Raw genomic sequence first — 15501 nt, 5'->3', positions numbered from 1 at the left:
ATAAGCCGTGTAGACTACATCGTTGTCGAGTATAACCTGGCATCCTCTCGGCATGCTTTGAACCAGCTTTTCTGCATAACTCGTCGACAGAGAACCAGAGTTGTTTTAAATCGTGGACCGGCTTACCGGCAAGATGCGTTTTCATAGTTCACAATGTATTTTCAATAGGATTGGCGTCTGGGGACTGAGAAGGTCAACCCATTACTACATTACACAATTTTCTTGTTTTGTTGTTTCTCAATGTATTTTTCTGAGAGCAGTGGTTTTGATGATGTGGGACGGTAGGATATGTTCGTCTCCTTTAGTCGTTGTTCGATGGTTTTGATACTCACATCTATTCCCTTTTTAGCAAGAACTGATTGTGCTTGGCGTAGTCGCAAAGAAGGGTCCCGCTTAAAAAGTTGGACGATCACTTTATCCTGCTTGTTTGTTATTCGTTTCAAGCCGTGGCCAGAAAAGTCAAAAAGATTTTTGTACACTTTACACCGCTGATTCCACATCACAACAAACTTTTTTTATTTTGTAATCACTTTTGCAGCCGCGGCGTAAGATAATTGCGGCTATTTCGAATGCGTCTCGAAACGCTTCGCGTACTTCTCACTCATTTCTGTTTGGTTACGTTTACAGGAAAGTTTCGAACGACACTAATCTGAATAGGCACTGGTAGAGTGGGCCTTTGAGTGGGACTATTACGCAGCAAAAACCAGAACGAAATTTATCTTAAGGTTACAAGAAAAAACCGGTTATTTTTTTCTGACACGGACTGTATAGGTATGTGCAGGTAAGCTTAATGACCGTAAAAGAGAGTCTAAATATAGATTTGCCGTAAAAAATTAGAAAAAATCAGGTAGAATAGTCAAAATTCATCATATATGCATACATCTGTATAGGGGTTTAGCCAGAGCCGAAGTGCTTAACTGAAGGTGTAACTTTTTAAATACGAGGGGTGCCTTTTATATGTCGGGATTAGAGAACAAAAACAAATTTTAATAATCGAAAATCACTTTATTGTTCTTCAAAATATTCTCCGTGAAGATCTATACACTTTTGCATGCGTTTGAACCAATTGTCGAAGCACTTTTGCCACTCTGAATGAGGTACCTCCAAATGATGCATTCTGAATGCCGCAACCGCTTCTTCAGGTGTCGAAAAACGTTGACCTCTCAGTTTGTTTTTTACGTACGGGAATAAAAAGAAGTCATTCGGTGCCAAGTCAGGACTATACGGCGGATGACCCATCAATTCGATGTTTTGGGTGCTCAAAAATGCAGTTGTTTGAGCCGATGTGTGAGAGCTCGCATTGTCCTGGCGATTGGTTTTCCTAATTCCTTGGAAGACAACTGGCAAACAAATGGTTGTGTACCACTCAGAATTTACTGTTCAACAGGCAACCATTTGCTTGGAAGTGCTTCGTGCGCGAACAACTTTTGTTGGATTTGGCTCATCTTGAAACACCCATACAGTCGACTGCTGTTTACTTTCGAGCTCATACGCGTAAATCCATGATTCATCACCTGTCACGATGTCATAGACGTGTTTCGAAGCCCCGCGATCGTATTTTTTGAGCATTTCCTTCGACCAATCGACACCAGCCTTTTTTTGAGCGATTGACAAATTGTGTGGGATCCAACGCGAACAAATTTTTTTGACAGTCAAATGTTTATGCAATATTGAATGTATGCTGGTCCCACTAATGCCAAAGATTGTCTCAATCTCACGATAGGTCACATGGCGACCTTGCAATATAAGTTCGCGCACAGCATCAATGGTTTTCGGAACAACAACTGATTTTGGACGACCTTCACGAAATTCGTCTTGGAGTGAACTACGACCACGATTGAGTTCACCATACCATCGATAAACACTGGTCCTTGATGGAGCTTCATCGCCAAAAAATGAATTAAGTTCATCTATGCAATGTTGCTGAGTTAATCCACGTCGAAAGCTGTAAAAAATAATCGCACGAAAATGTTCACGATTTAATTCCATTTTTGGACCGAGATGAATCTTTTAAGTTACTGTAAACAACACAAATAGCGCTGGTATTTCAAATCGTTCTGAGTACGTAAAAGCCAAAAATGTCAAACTTTGCGATACAGCTGTCAGTTGCCAGATTTCAATACCAGGGTTGCCAAATCCCGACATATAAAAGGCACCCCTCGTACTTTTTTTTAACCTGTTCGAGGGTATTTTATAAAAGGCCAATAGAAAATTTAATTTTACGAAGCTACCGGAAAGCTCAAGCCGTTGGGAGCAGCTTATCATAATATGGTACCTAACCAAAAACAGCATCTTCGATTAGTAAATTTCTGCTTTATTATACTTCTCTTTATACTCTTGGGCATACACATTTTATATATTTCTTAATAACTACTTCCCTTAGCCCGCTTCACTTTACACCTTATAGTCGTTTACTGTTTTAATTACGACATTGGAATTTTGTAGGATGATACACTCTGCCGCAGTGAACACCAGCTCCACTTTCGTGGACTGCTTGGTTTGCACGAAACCGTTGCGTGAAAGCTTAAACTTTCCCACTTTCGGATGAATGATGTCGATATAGACAAAAAGTGCTGGTCGCTTTACCATAATCTTTAAAGTGTAGGCGTTCTCGTAGGTCTTGCCATTGTCGACGCAGTGCTTCCATTGTAAATCAAACTAAAAGAGAGCGAAGTTAGTTAGAAAAAAAAAACTACAAAATTGCTTTGACCACTCACTGTGAGTTCGGGATCGCTGATGCCCTGTGCTTTATTAATGGCCGACGGAAAGTAGTAGGTCGAAGAGAGCTCTTCAGTTGCACTATGCAGCACAAATTGTAAGAAGGTATTTTTCTCGGTGGTAGTATTTGTGAAGATTTTATCATTGGCAAGTGTCTGAGCGTTAACAACAGCATTTTTTTTCTAAATCGGTTTATGAGCGGTTATAAGGGAATTTTGTACTTAAATAATGCGCGCAACTTACCAAGAAGACATCAAATGTGGTGTAATTCGTAGCCGTCAAGTTGTCATATTTGAATAGTTGCACTGTGACGCGAATACCTTCTGTGCTGACTTCGACCTGATCGCAGGCCACTGTCACATTGATGACCCCAGCGGTGGAGTCAGGTGTAGCAATGAGTGTAATAGGCGCCAAAAATTCTTTAGACCAGTAATAGGCGAGCTGATGGCGATGTTGGAAGAGGTTTGTTATTTAACTTAAGTGAGAAATATTGCAACTGTCAACTGCCTCTTACCTTATAATTGCCGTAGAAGTCAATAGTGGACCACGAAGGTGCCACCCAGACATCATTCAATTGCCAATAGAGCGCACCCATTGTGCGATGTTCAGAGTTTCGAAGACTGCGATACCACTCCGTTTGGACTTTAAGAGCCATTGCTTGTGCGATTTGGCTGAAATAAATGAGAGCATCCGTGTAGCGCGCGTCTTTCGTGAGCGGCAGCGGCAAGTTCGGGCGTATCAGATTCACAATCGGTAGCATTGCCATGGGATGGTGTTGACGATGACGCATTAATTCCATTAAATTCTCGCCGCCAGCCATGCTACGTTTCCAAGACTCTTTGCGCGGCAAACTCTGGAAGCCATACTGGGAGGCAAAGCGAGGTGTGGGATAGATGTTGACATTCCAACCGTTTTCGTGCACCACAAAGTAATGTACTAAAAGAGTGACAGAGAGGGAGAAAGAGAGAGCAAGTGAGAGAGTGAGAGAAATCAGCATTTACTATGATTTATAAAGCACATCAGCTTACTATCGCCATATTGCGCGCTTTGTGGATCGGGCGCGAGGTAGTTGAATTTTTCTTCACGTTTCCCTACGGATGGCGAGGACATCAGTGGTGGTATGCGTGCCGCATGTTGCAAGGCTTTCAGTTGCCCAATCACGTTATTCAAATATAATTCGCGATATTCCTTTTCGAAACGTTTCTGCTCAACCAAAGTGCCATACCAATTTTGGGCCAAAGCCAATTCGTTTTCACTATTGGTGGCGTGTACGATCAAACTGGGATGGTAGGCGATACGACGCGCATTCTGCAGCACCTCGGTGCGTACAGAGGTGAGAAAGTCGCTATCGATAGGATACATAGCGCCAGCGAACATCATATCCTGCCAAATGAGCAAACCCAATGTGTCGGCGAGTTCGTAGAAAAGATCCGATTCATAAATGCCGCCACCCCAAACGCGCAGCATATTCATGTGTGCTTCCTTGGCTGAGGTGAGCAAGTGTTTGACTGGGAGAAAGCGGAAGAGGAATGAAAGATGGAAAAATTAAAGGTAATGCTTGTCTTGAATATAATAAGGTATGGGTAAAGCAAAAAGATCAGAACATTTATGTGACCAGGTTTATAGGCAGGCAAGCGCCATAAAAAAAACTTCTCATAAAAAACGATCTGCCGTTCGAAGGCGGCATAAAACTGAAGGAAAATATCAAAACTCAAATCACAAAAGCGGAGGTGAAGCTCGTCCAAATAATCAACAAAGCAAGTGAGTGCCAATTCTGTATTCTTCTTTACAGTTTAACAAAGCGCGCCAGTTGGACACACAAGTGAAGCCAAGTTCTTCCCTACCTGATCTTTCTAACACAGAGGAGACCTTCCTCTTCTTTGTATCCTTTCGGACGACATGACCCAGTCAACGTAGCCGCTGGATCTTTATTCGCTGCGCCAATTCTGTATTAGTTTGGGGAAAAAGAAATCCATTATTTTTGCGTAAAACTTTTGCGCAAACTGCTGAAAACTGTTTTAAGATCGGTCTTTAGCTCTTGGGCGATGCTTCTGCTACTAACATGAAAGTCAACTTCGATTATTTCTGTGGTCCTATGTGCCAATCGAAACAAAAATAATGGATAAAGATGTGGATGAGAACATTTGTATCATCTAGGAAATATTGCAAATACTTGAGAAGGTAATAATCGCCTGGTGTTAGCTCTGGACTATATATCGAATGCAATGGAACCTCCCATTTAAGCTTTCGGAGCTCTTAGCGCGTCACTTAAAATGTGGGCTTTTATGTATCTTATGATGTTTCGCCCATTTATAATGGGTCTTAGTTCTAGATTGTATCGAATACGATATATGCCATCTGCCAACTTGAGTGGGTCATATATTTTTTTCACAATTTTCCTTTCGAATGTTGCTATTCGGTTCACGTCATTCACTTTCAACGTCCATACTTCACAGTTGTATGTCAGGATTGGGCGTAGAAGCGTATGATGCATTCGAAATTTTTGGTCTCTCGAGAGGAGTTTGGACTAAAATAACTTTATATATGCAAAGTATGCCCTGCTTGCTGATTGTGGTCTAGCATAGCATTTTCGGTGTCATCGTTGGCGCTAACCACCACTATCAGATAACTAAATTCTTCTACAGCTTCGAAACGCTTATTGCCAATAACAAGACCAGCTGGACTGTTTTTCGATTTCGTTCGCGGCATTTACTTGCTTTTGTCGTGGTTAATTTGTAGTCCAACTTGCAGGACTTGTAGTCCTCCCTTTCTAGGTCTCTCGTAATTATGGCTGTGTCATCTGCGTACGCACATATGAATTTGCGTACTGCTCTTGCAGACGTCTTTTTGTGATGTGAAACGATGAACTACTTCACTAGCACTAGGTTGAAAACCAAGGACGACAGGGCATATCCTTGCTTAAATCCAGAGATCACTTCGAATGGATCTGATAGGTCGTTTTGAACAAGTTGTTTGTGTTTCCGGTGCGATATTCGCCAAGTTTGCTGGGATGCCATTTCCTACCTACGCTTAGGTTTAACTTTGGCTCGGTTCAAGTTATCAAAGGCCTGTTTAAAATCTAAAAATAGGCAGTGTAAATTAATATTGTATTTCCAATATTTTTCAAAAATCTGGCAGATAGTGAAACATTGATCTATGGTGGATCTATTACGTCGGAGGCCGCGTTCAGAGTCACCTATTATCTCGTAGGTAAAGTAAACATTCTTCAGACATTCAAAAGTGATATTCCTCGGTAATTACTACAATAAGTTTATCCCCTTTTTTGTGTTTCGGAATTGTTGCGGAACGCAACACCTTCCCTATTTTTGAACTTCGCTTAGTCGCTTTTGGTCGGTTGCCTGCTTCAATATGGTGAGTTGTTCACAGTAGAGGTCCGAATTGATCGAATTTGAGTGGATTATTCTCGTGTGATTACATTGCGATTGTGTAAGGTAATTCTCCGTGATTTGGGACTGATTTTGACTAGAAAACGAGCTTGCTCTTGAGGCGAGCCTTATGCAAATGGCTCCAAACGATTTTCTGTTAATCTTGAGCTCTTGAGTAATGGAATAATTCCGCACATGCCGCTCCTACTTGATGATTTTTTTCTTGATTCTACGATATTTTCAACGATTGGCTTATGAAAGCGGGCTTATCCTCTAGACCTATATTTTCAGAACGGAGTTTTTGGAACCACTGCGTTGTTGTTGAATTCGCTATATATCAAAGTTGAGTGTCGAGCTCCTCCCCCAATTTGATCCATGCGTCTTGATGTTGTTTCACAAATGGAGAAACCTACAGTCATATGTTGCCTCCGAACAGATAGTTTTTAATGAGTAGGTTTTTCATGTGGCACCTTTTTCAAACACCTTCGGAAGTTTGTTACTATCTGCCTAGTCGCGAGATCTATTACAAAAAATTGCTCCATTAACTTGATGTTTCATGCAAACAGTGGGCTTCGAACCTGGGCGCAACCAAATCGTGGTCACGAACAAATGGTAGTCACGGACAAACTTGACATCCGTTGATACCGTAAAGGTCTATAAAAATAACGAAGGGCTTTGGCCGCCTGTTCTGACTTTTCGCTTGGTCGTAATGCGAATTAAACAATGTTCTGTCTTCTTGGAGCTCTGTAATACCTAACTTCATTGAACCCTAAGCGTCAACCGCTTAGATTGTCGTAAAGTAAGTACGCATGAACAAAACTGATGTTACCAGCCATGTCTGACCGGCTGTCGGAGATCCTCCTGTCATTAAGCGGAAGGGACTGTAGGCAGCTGGTTGTCCCGACAAAAAAAAGCAAAAAAAAAAGACAAGTACGAATTGTCGTATGTCGAGTACTCACCGCGAAAGATTACTCACTAAAGGCGTCTAACAGAAAATAGTCAGAATTTTTTGTTCGTAAGAGAATAAGTTATTAGGTGCAACTTACTTCGCTTAGGGTCTTGCATCTTCTCCGGTAAAATATGGGATGGCACGTAGTTGGCGCCTTTTATGAAAATATCCTCGCCATTAACGCGGAAGAAGAAAGTGTAGCCGTTACCTGCAAAGCGATTGATTAAATTCTTTTTTTTAACAAAGAAAAAAAAAACCTACGATTTGTCATTTCTTGTTCCACAAGTTCCACTGTGCGAAACCCAACACGTATTGACTTCTGTGAGACGCTTGGCGAGTCTGCCACCGCGCCTTCTTTACTCAACCAGGCATTTAGGACAAAGTTAAAGGTGTACAGGTCTTGACTGCCATAGCCATTGGGCCACCAAGGTAAAACCGAGTTCTGGCGGCATAAAAAGAGACTGTTAACGAGTTTTTATTTCATTTATGTTTTAGTGAATATCTGCGCATAGAAAAATGCGTGCAGTTACCAAAGTAAAAGTTTGTGAAAATGTTATGATCGCATTTTTGTGTGACACTCGCTGGTTCTTGTTGTCCTTAATGATGAGGGGTTCTTCCAATAGGCCACTGTAATTAGTTAACTTTTATTATACATTTTCCTTATCTAACATCATTTGTGAACTCACAAAGCGTAAAACTTCAGCTCGGCAAAGAAATCCTCTTGCCCACCTACGTCGAGGTGTGCTTGTATATCTGCTTTCCAGTGAGTTTTCGTACGGCTAATAACTACATCCACATCGCGTATGATAGCCACCTCGTAGCACTCCAAGTTTACCGCTTTCCTGAAATATACGATTGGATTACAACTGGCGAAGTTGAATGCTTATCCGCTTTGCACTCACCAGATACCCATTGAAGGTGCCGCAAGCGCGAAATCCCATGCGAAGCTGGTTTGCATCTTTCGCAGCATATTTATGTTGCATTCACCTTGGAAGCGATCGGAGGGACAATTCGGCGGATAGTTGGTGCCATTGGCGGCAAAATTTTCAGCACGTTTTTTTGCTGCATATATCGGGGAAAATAGTTGCACTTCGAGAATATTTTCTTCGCTTAGAAAGTCGGTTATATCGAAGCTGTAGCGCACAAACATATTCTCCGTGCGTCCAAGAACGCGGCTATTCAAACGGATTTCAGCGATCGTATCGATTCCGTGGAAGGTTAAATTGCAGAAATGTTTGGGTAAATGATTGCGCGAAACTGTGCCAATGGGAAGTGGAGAAGTAAGTTATAGATAGGAAGTATATGCAGAGGAATTCTATTAAACTAAGGGAAGTATTGCTTTATTTTCGTCCTTAAGGTCTAAAAATGTGTATGCAAAAGGATATTTCCCTATCTAATTGATTTTACGAGGTATATCGTATAGACGAGAGAACGCGTCGGCCGAAAAACAGGTAGAAGCGCGCGCTCGGAGCCGCTTTGTCAAACTTTAAATGCGTTTTTCTCGAAACACCTTATTTTTTTGCGCGCGGGGCGCGATTACGCTTCAACGAGTAGACCGATTTCGAATTAAAGCTTATTCAATTTAGGAGGCCTTCAGGAAGCATTTTTTGTAAAACAAAAATCTTTAGTGTGGGTTTTTTAACGCCAAAACAAATATAGATAAACAAAAAAAAGTGTTTCTTTTTCAAAGGGTTCCCATTTTTTTTAAAAAGGTTTTTCTAAAAAAACGGAAATTCATAAGACCCCCAAATTTTATCTACTTCTTTAAGATTTTTTTTGGTTTTTTTGCTTCAAATCACATGGCAGGGCTGCAGAGTGCCCCGGCGCACACTGTCCACCGTCGTACATGACCGTCGTCAGTGAGGGCTGGAGCTGCCATTTTGTATTATTTTTACTCGAAAATTTTTTGTAAACTTTTTAAAATATAGACAAATTAATGCCATAAAAGTTAAAAAAAAATACGTATGTACTCTCAGAAAATAAATTAAAAACAAAAATTTGGTATTTTTCGAAAGTAACAAAAAAAAATTCCAAAAATTTTGAACAAAAAAATAAAAATTTTGGAAAAAAAAATTAAAAATTTTTTCCAAAAAAAAATTTCAAAAATTTTGAACAACAAAAATAAACACTTTGGAAATTTTTTTTTTTTTTTTTGCTAAAAATTTTGAACAAAAAAATAAACATTTAAAAAAAAAAAATTTTTTTTTTGCTCAAAATTTTTGGAATCTGTTTTTCGGAAACAAATGCTTAAATTTTGAACCAAAAAAAAATTTTGAAAACAATTTTTTAAATTTTTTAGCTCAAAATTTTTGGAATTTATTTTTTTTTTGAAAAAAAAAATTAATTTTTTTGCTCAAAATTTTTGAATTTTTTTTGTTCTTTTCGAAAAATACCAAACCTTTTTTTTAATTTTTTTTTTTAAGTAGATTTCATCCTACAAAATTTTTGAGAAACTGTTTTTGTTTGTTTATTTTTTAAATGTCAGATTTTTTTTTCGTTTCTTCCAAAAATTTTGTACCGAAAACATAAATATTTTCCAAATATTTTTTTAAGAAAAAAACTTTATCCTCCAATTTGTTTTGTTAAAAATTGTTGAGAAACAATTTGTTTTGTTATTTCTTAATTGTCACCTAAATTTTGTTTCCCCAATATTCTCCATTTTTATATTTTTGGAAGATGAAAAAAAAAAAATCCAAAAATTTTGAACAAAAAATAATAAAACTCTTTTTTCAAAATGTTTCAAAAGACCGGTTCCATTGTGGTTATATCTAAATTGGCAGTCACAGTTTTGGAATTGAAAGGCTTTAGTAGCGCATACTGTTTTGTTTTTCTTGTTGGAAATATTTATGCTTAAAAGCTGTTCTGAACAAATACGCACTGATCCTGTAACCGACTCACAGGCAAGCCTATGAAATTTCATCAATTTTGTTTTTGCATAACTTTTGTACTGACAAAAAAAAATTATTTTGAGTGATGGGAACCTTTATTTTGATCTTTAGGCGCTCCGTTAAGAGTTTGTTTGAATTCTTCAGCTAGTTCACAAATATCAAATACGATCGGCGAGTTTGCACAAATTAAACGTCTTCCGATAGGATAGGAAGATTAATTTAGCGCCACTTCGTTTATTTAACGTCTGGACACACGAATCATGAAATCTAGGAGAAAAATGCAGACCGACACAAATTTTTAACCAAAATCCATACCACACTTTTCGAAGCTTTTTGAGTCTTGAATCCGTATCTGAACTCAGACTTAGACTACATGTCTTTAAACTTGTCTTGCTGAGGTTACTCTAGGACCAGTTTCGAATTCAGCACAATAAGGGCCCTCGCAATATTTTTTGTTTTTGGAAAGTAGAACCAAATATTCTCGGTTAATGTTTTCATATGGGCACTAACTCTATGACCATCTTTCTAAACATAGATTTTAGACCACATATTGAACCAAAACTCCTCCACAAGCCATACTTTTCGCTAAGGACTAAACAATTAAGGGTAAGAAATAATTTATACAACCTTTGAATATTCGCGTGTAAGTCCAGTTGTCAAGCGATATCCAACGCATGTTGATGTCATTGTAGGATTTCAATACGTCCTCGCCGTACAGTGCACTATAGACGCCAGATGGCAGATGAATGTTGCTCTTGCTAATGGCTGCAAGTAAACAAGGGATGATTCCAAACGTTGACGGACTGCCTTAAGTATTCACTTACTAAGATTTTGATTTGTAAGGCTCCAGTTAGCGTTGAGATCTACAATTTCCACTGATTCTGAGTGTGCAGCCAGGATAAAGCTTGCAAAGCTCAGGATGGCGAGGGCTGGAGTCCTCTTTAAAATCATATTGCGCCTAATTTACTAAGAACTCTTAAAATACTTAATACTAAAGCACAGCTCACTTAGAATTTCAAATTATCACTACTGGTAAGCTGCTCAGAGCAGGTCCACTTATATACAGAAGCGGTTTGACTAAAAATATGGAATAAAACAGTTGTTGTGAAGCAGCTTGGCTCAGCGCAGTGCAGTTTTGAATGTGTGGAAAATATTTGAAAAAAAAAAAAAAACATTTTTCTTTCAAAGATTTGCAGATAAAAATGGACTACCCAGGGCTCAGAACAGCTGTTTCGCAGATCGATTATCTGCCTAAGCAGTCTGCATTGGCGCCGAAAATGACAAGAAAAAAGTTGGTTGTAATGAAATTTTATAAATGTCTAAGAAAACATTTGAATGATAAAAAAATTATAATTTTTTATAATTCAAAAACATGCAGTTTTTTTAATCTTTTTACAATAGACTACAAATACAAATGAACGCACACACACACCAAACAGCCAGAGTGCGGCGCAGCTGTCTATGAATTTCATACATCCAACATATTACACACACGTTTATGTACTTATATACATATATTCGTTTGTTTGTTTATTTATCTTTGAATTGATGCATTCTTACCGTTAATGCACAATATTTTAATAATTACTAAGAAAATACGACTGAAGATGGTTGTCTAAGATGCCATACGGCCTTGTAAAATCAGCCCCAGAACAATTGAAAAATTAATTTAAGTCCGCACATGCCCAAGAAATCGAAGCATTCACCTCGTAAATGGTTCTCGAGAAGCCAATTTTCACGTTTTCATACAGTCGTTACTGATAATAAATGAATACGATGGAATAAATCTGCTATCAAATGTTTTTAAGTCAATCAATAAACATCGAGAGTGGTAGAATGCAAAACAATTTTGGTGTACGAATGTTAGCAGCGAATAAGGCTGCCTTATAACATGGCTAGCGTGGCTAGGGAAATTCAACTTGGAATCAAAAATAACGCCCAAGTTTTCAATTTTTTCAACGGACTGCAAGGATGCATTTGCTTATGTTTAGCGACGAACGAGGCGTTCTGGGCATTGTGTAAGGCGGATTGCAATTATTCAGAGTCAGGAGCACTATTAATGACCGCGAACGGCACAAATTACCGCAAGCAATACCAATAAATCCTGCGCCGGAATGGATAGCACTTTATACAATAGTACGCACAAGCACTAGCCAGGAAACGGAAATAAGCGCCAAAAAGTGGCCCCAAAAACCCCCCAAAAAAATCGGGACCAAAAAACGCCCCAAACAGTAGGCAGCAAGGAAATATAACGCCAAAAAGTAGGCACCAAAAATATATTTCTTTAAAGTTTGCACCAACAAACAAGCGCCAAAAAGTAAGCAGTGGTGTTTCTCACTAGAAATTAGCAACAACAAGGAAAAACTCAGGAAAAATAGCCCAAAGTGTATCTAAGATCTCTTTCTCCTTTTCCTCTACGTTATATCTTTTTTCTCTCTCGCGGAACGAAAATGCCCAAAACGTTGCATGGCCTTGAAATTTTACTCTCCAGTCTCGCTCGTCCATCGACGGCTAAGAAGTTTCACTTCAAAGGGAACCGCGATTACTCATGAAGTATGAAAGATTACATGAAAGTTTGTTCAAAACTACGAATCGCAGTTACTCAATAAGCCGTGTAGGCCACATCGTTGTCGAGTATAGCCTGTCATCCTCTCGGCATGCTTTGAACCAGCTTTTATGAGTAGCTCGTCGGCAAAGAGAACCAGATTTTCCGAATTAATGTACGAGTTGCTTTAAATCGTGGACTGGTTTTCCGGCAAGCTGCTTTTTTGCAATTCCCCACACATTTTCAATGGGGTTGGGGTCTGGGTACTGGGAAGGCCAGTCTAATACAGTGACGCCATTTTCTTGTTTCGTGGTTTCTCAATGTGTTTTTTTGAGTAGTGGTTTTGACGATGTGGGACGGTGGGATATATTCGCCTCCTTTAGTCGTTGTTCGATGGTTTTGATACTCATATATATTCCCTTTTTAGCAAGAATTGTGCGTGTTTGGCGTAGTCATGGATGTTTATGTCGTCGTAGAGCTCATACAGCTCATCGTTCCACCACCTGCGATATTCATCGTCGCCTACGTGCAAAAGCCTAAAAATATTGCGCCACATCTCTCTCTCTCAAACACTCCAAGCGACGCTTCATCAGATATTGTCAATATCCAAGTCTCTGCGTTATACGTTAGAACGGGCATAATGACAGGCTTTGTAGAATGTCAGTTTTGCTCGTCGAGAGAGGATTTTACTAGTCTATTGTCACTTAGTCTAAGTAGTACTTGACTATCTTTCAATAGTGCGTAGGCTCGAATTTCCGAGCATGTAAAAACAAAATGATAGAAAAAGTATTCTTCTAATAGCTCCTCAAAAGCTCCTTATAAAAAAACCATCTGCCTTTCGGAGTTCGCTTGAAACTGTAGGTCTACATTAATTCTACATCAAAGAAAAGAGGAGGAGCTCGACCAAATACCCAATAGGGAGTGTAAGTGCCAATAATATATTATAAATACGACAGTCGTCAGTCCTTGCAAAAATAAAAGCTGTTTAAACATAGATCGATAGTTTTTACATATGTAGGTCGACAAACTCTCCTTTTACATACTTCGCCCAACGCTGTTCTAGTTTGTTGATACCTTCCGAATAATAGGATTTGTGCAAGTCTGAAAAATAGCCTCCGTTTCTACAGTTCCCTCCTCGTTTGAATAACTTAATTTTCACGACAGCCACTTCTTCAAATTGCTAAATTGGCGAACAAATAGTAGTCTGAGGGATCCGAGGGAGCAACGTCTGAAGAATGCAGAGATGTGAAAGAAGTTGGGCAACAACTGTGAATTGTTGATGATACCTGCACGATGACTGAGTTACGGTGGTGTTAGCCACTTCGTTCTGCTGATGAAGTTCATCCGGTGTTTCATATCTAGGCCTGCTATATCAGCAGGCGAGGGAAAGAAATATATTTAAATCTTATCCCCGCGAAAGCAGGGCAACTAAGGAGAAGGTGGCGAGATGATTCCTCCTCATTTTGCATGCAACTGACGCCAAAAAGGCTTGCAGTAATGCCGAGTCTCACAGCATGTATACCGGCCAATATCCTGAAACAGCATCTACGAAATACGTGAGCTGAGATTTTATTAACCTCAACCCCAGAAAATTCCTCGAGCGCCTCCGATCCCCTCGTGAGCAAGAAGTTTTCGCGATCTTACAAGTTTGTATACTTGCCCAGCGCTCGCTGAGTTGACGCGAAGTCCACCTCTGCACGGGCAGATTGCAGGTAGTCAACGGGATCCAAATCTTCTAGCTTCGCGTGGAAACTATCTTACAGGCCCCTGTCTGAGCAGCTCATCTGCCTCACAGATTCCTGCTATGTCGCTATGACCAGCTACCCAGTTGAGCCTTATATTGAAGAATTCGGATGTGAGCGAAAGTAAAGTCGGGCATTCCCCAACAGTTGCAAGTGCTCCATCATCGAGCACAGGCCTCTTGACAGGCTACCTCTGCCTGGAATACACTACAGTGGTCCGGTTACGTGAACTTGAGTTTGATGAAGAGGTCCTCACCGCCATCCGTGAACAGGTTTATCAAGCGCTACCTCCAAATATTGCACCTCGCCCACTCTTGCCTTGAAGGAATGTGAGTGGAGTATATATCGTTTGGACTAAGCAGGGGTACGTATTAATCAAGTGCCAAGGGGATGAATCCAAAGTTTCTAAGGATACTTGAGTGTCTGTAATTGAGGTCAAGAGCCTGCACCTCCCAATCTGATTACGGCACGTTTAGCACTGCATAAGCGCTCGAGTAGGAGTAGTTTAGAGCCCTCCACTGCTTCCAAGAGGAGCAGATCTTTGGACTCTCTCCAGCTTCTTCCATCCTTTCCAGTGAGTTCCACCAGACAATGACTCCGTACAACAGAATTGGCTAAAATGTTATTATAGGACCAAAATACAATTTCCAAGGCGACTGTTTCCTTCCTTATCCTCTCCTCAGTGTTCGGTTTCCACGTTGGGTTTCTGTCAAGGATTATACCTAAACATTTTAACTTGTAAGAAAGCACCAACGGAGTGCTCTTTATTGAGGAAAGAAGAGCTCTGGGTATTTTTTTATTTTCTCGTTAATAAGAAGAGTGCCGTCTTGGGAAGATTTACGGTAGACCGCAGTCCCCGCCCAACTAGTAACTGCCTTTTGATATCCCTGCATAGAATCGTACAGAGTATCCAGAAACTTCTCTCTAACTATCAGTGCCCCATCATCCGCGTAAGAAATCATCCAAGAGATGCTACTAACTAAACACAACCTAGATACGCGCCAGTAGCGCCATCTCTCTGATTTTACAAGGACTTTTCAAACGTCCCTCGTATATATATGTATTTACAATATGCGCGGGTATACAAAGTTCGATCCGGACCGAATTAAGCAATTACTTGTTTAATTTCTATTTTATTTCTTTTCTTCTTCTTTAAAATCCAAAAAGTTAAGCAACAAATTTTCTAGGTTTTTTTCACACAATATTTTCTTATTATTCCTTTTTACTTTCTGAAATTCAAAACATTTACTCCTATTGCTCTTTTGTTCTATGG

At 39.7% G+C, this 15501-nt stretch overlaps 1 protein-coding gene across 1 annotated transcript; it reads right to left on the bottom strand.

Annotated features, from left to right (window-relative positions):
* Positions 1-2293: 2293 nt before the first annotated feature.
* Positions 2294-10960, bottom strand: LOC129241020 (beta-mannosidase-like). The gene is made up of 12 exons (XM_054877144.1): positions 10766-10960; positions 10569-10706; positions 7956-8310; positions 7740-7895; positions 7584-7680; positions 7315-7495; positions 7151-7261; positions 3747-4226; positions 3233-3654; positions 2962-3159; positions 2718-2900; positions 2294-2658 (listed from the first exon to the last, which is right to left on the bottom strand). Exons 1-12 carry the CDS (start codon positions 10890-10892, stop codon positions 2395-2397), a joined length of 2712 nt encoding a protein of 903 aa, XP_054733119.1. The 5' UTR covers positions 10893-10960; the 3' UTR covers positions 2294-2394.
* Positions 10961-15501: the final 4541 nt, after the last annotated feature.

Source organism: Anastrepha obliqua, chromosome 1 (assembly GCF_027943255.1).
Source record: "Anastrepha obliqua isolate idAnaObli1 chromosome 1, idAnaObli1_1.0, whole genome shotgun sequence".
NCBI lineage: Eukaryota > Metazoa > Arthropoda > Insecta > Diptera > Tephritidae > Anastrepha > Anastrepha obliqua.
The sequence above is the reverse complement of the archived record's forward strand: the minus strand, read 5'-3'. Positions and strand labels throughout refer to the sequence as shown.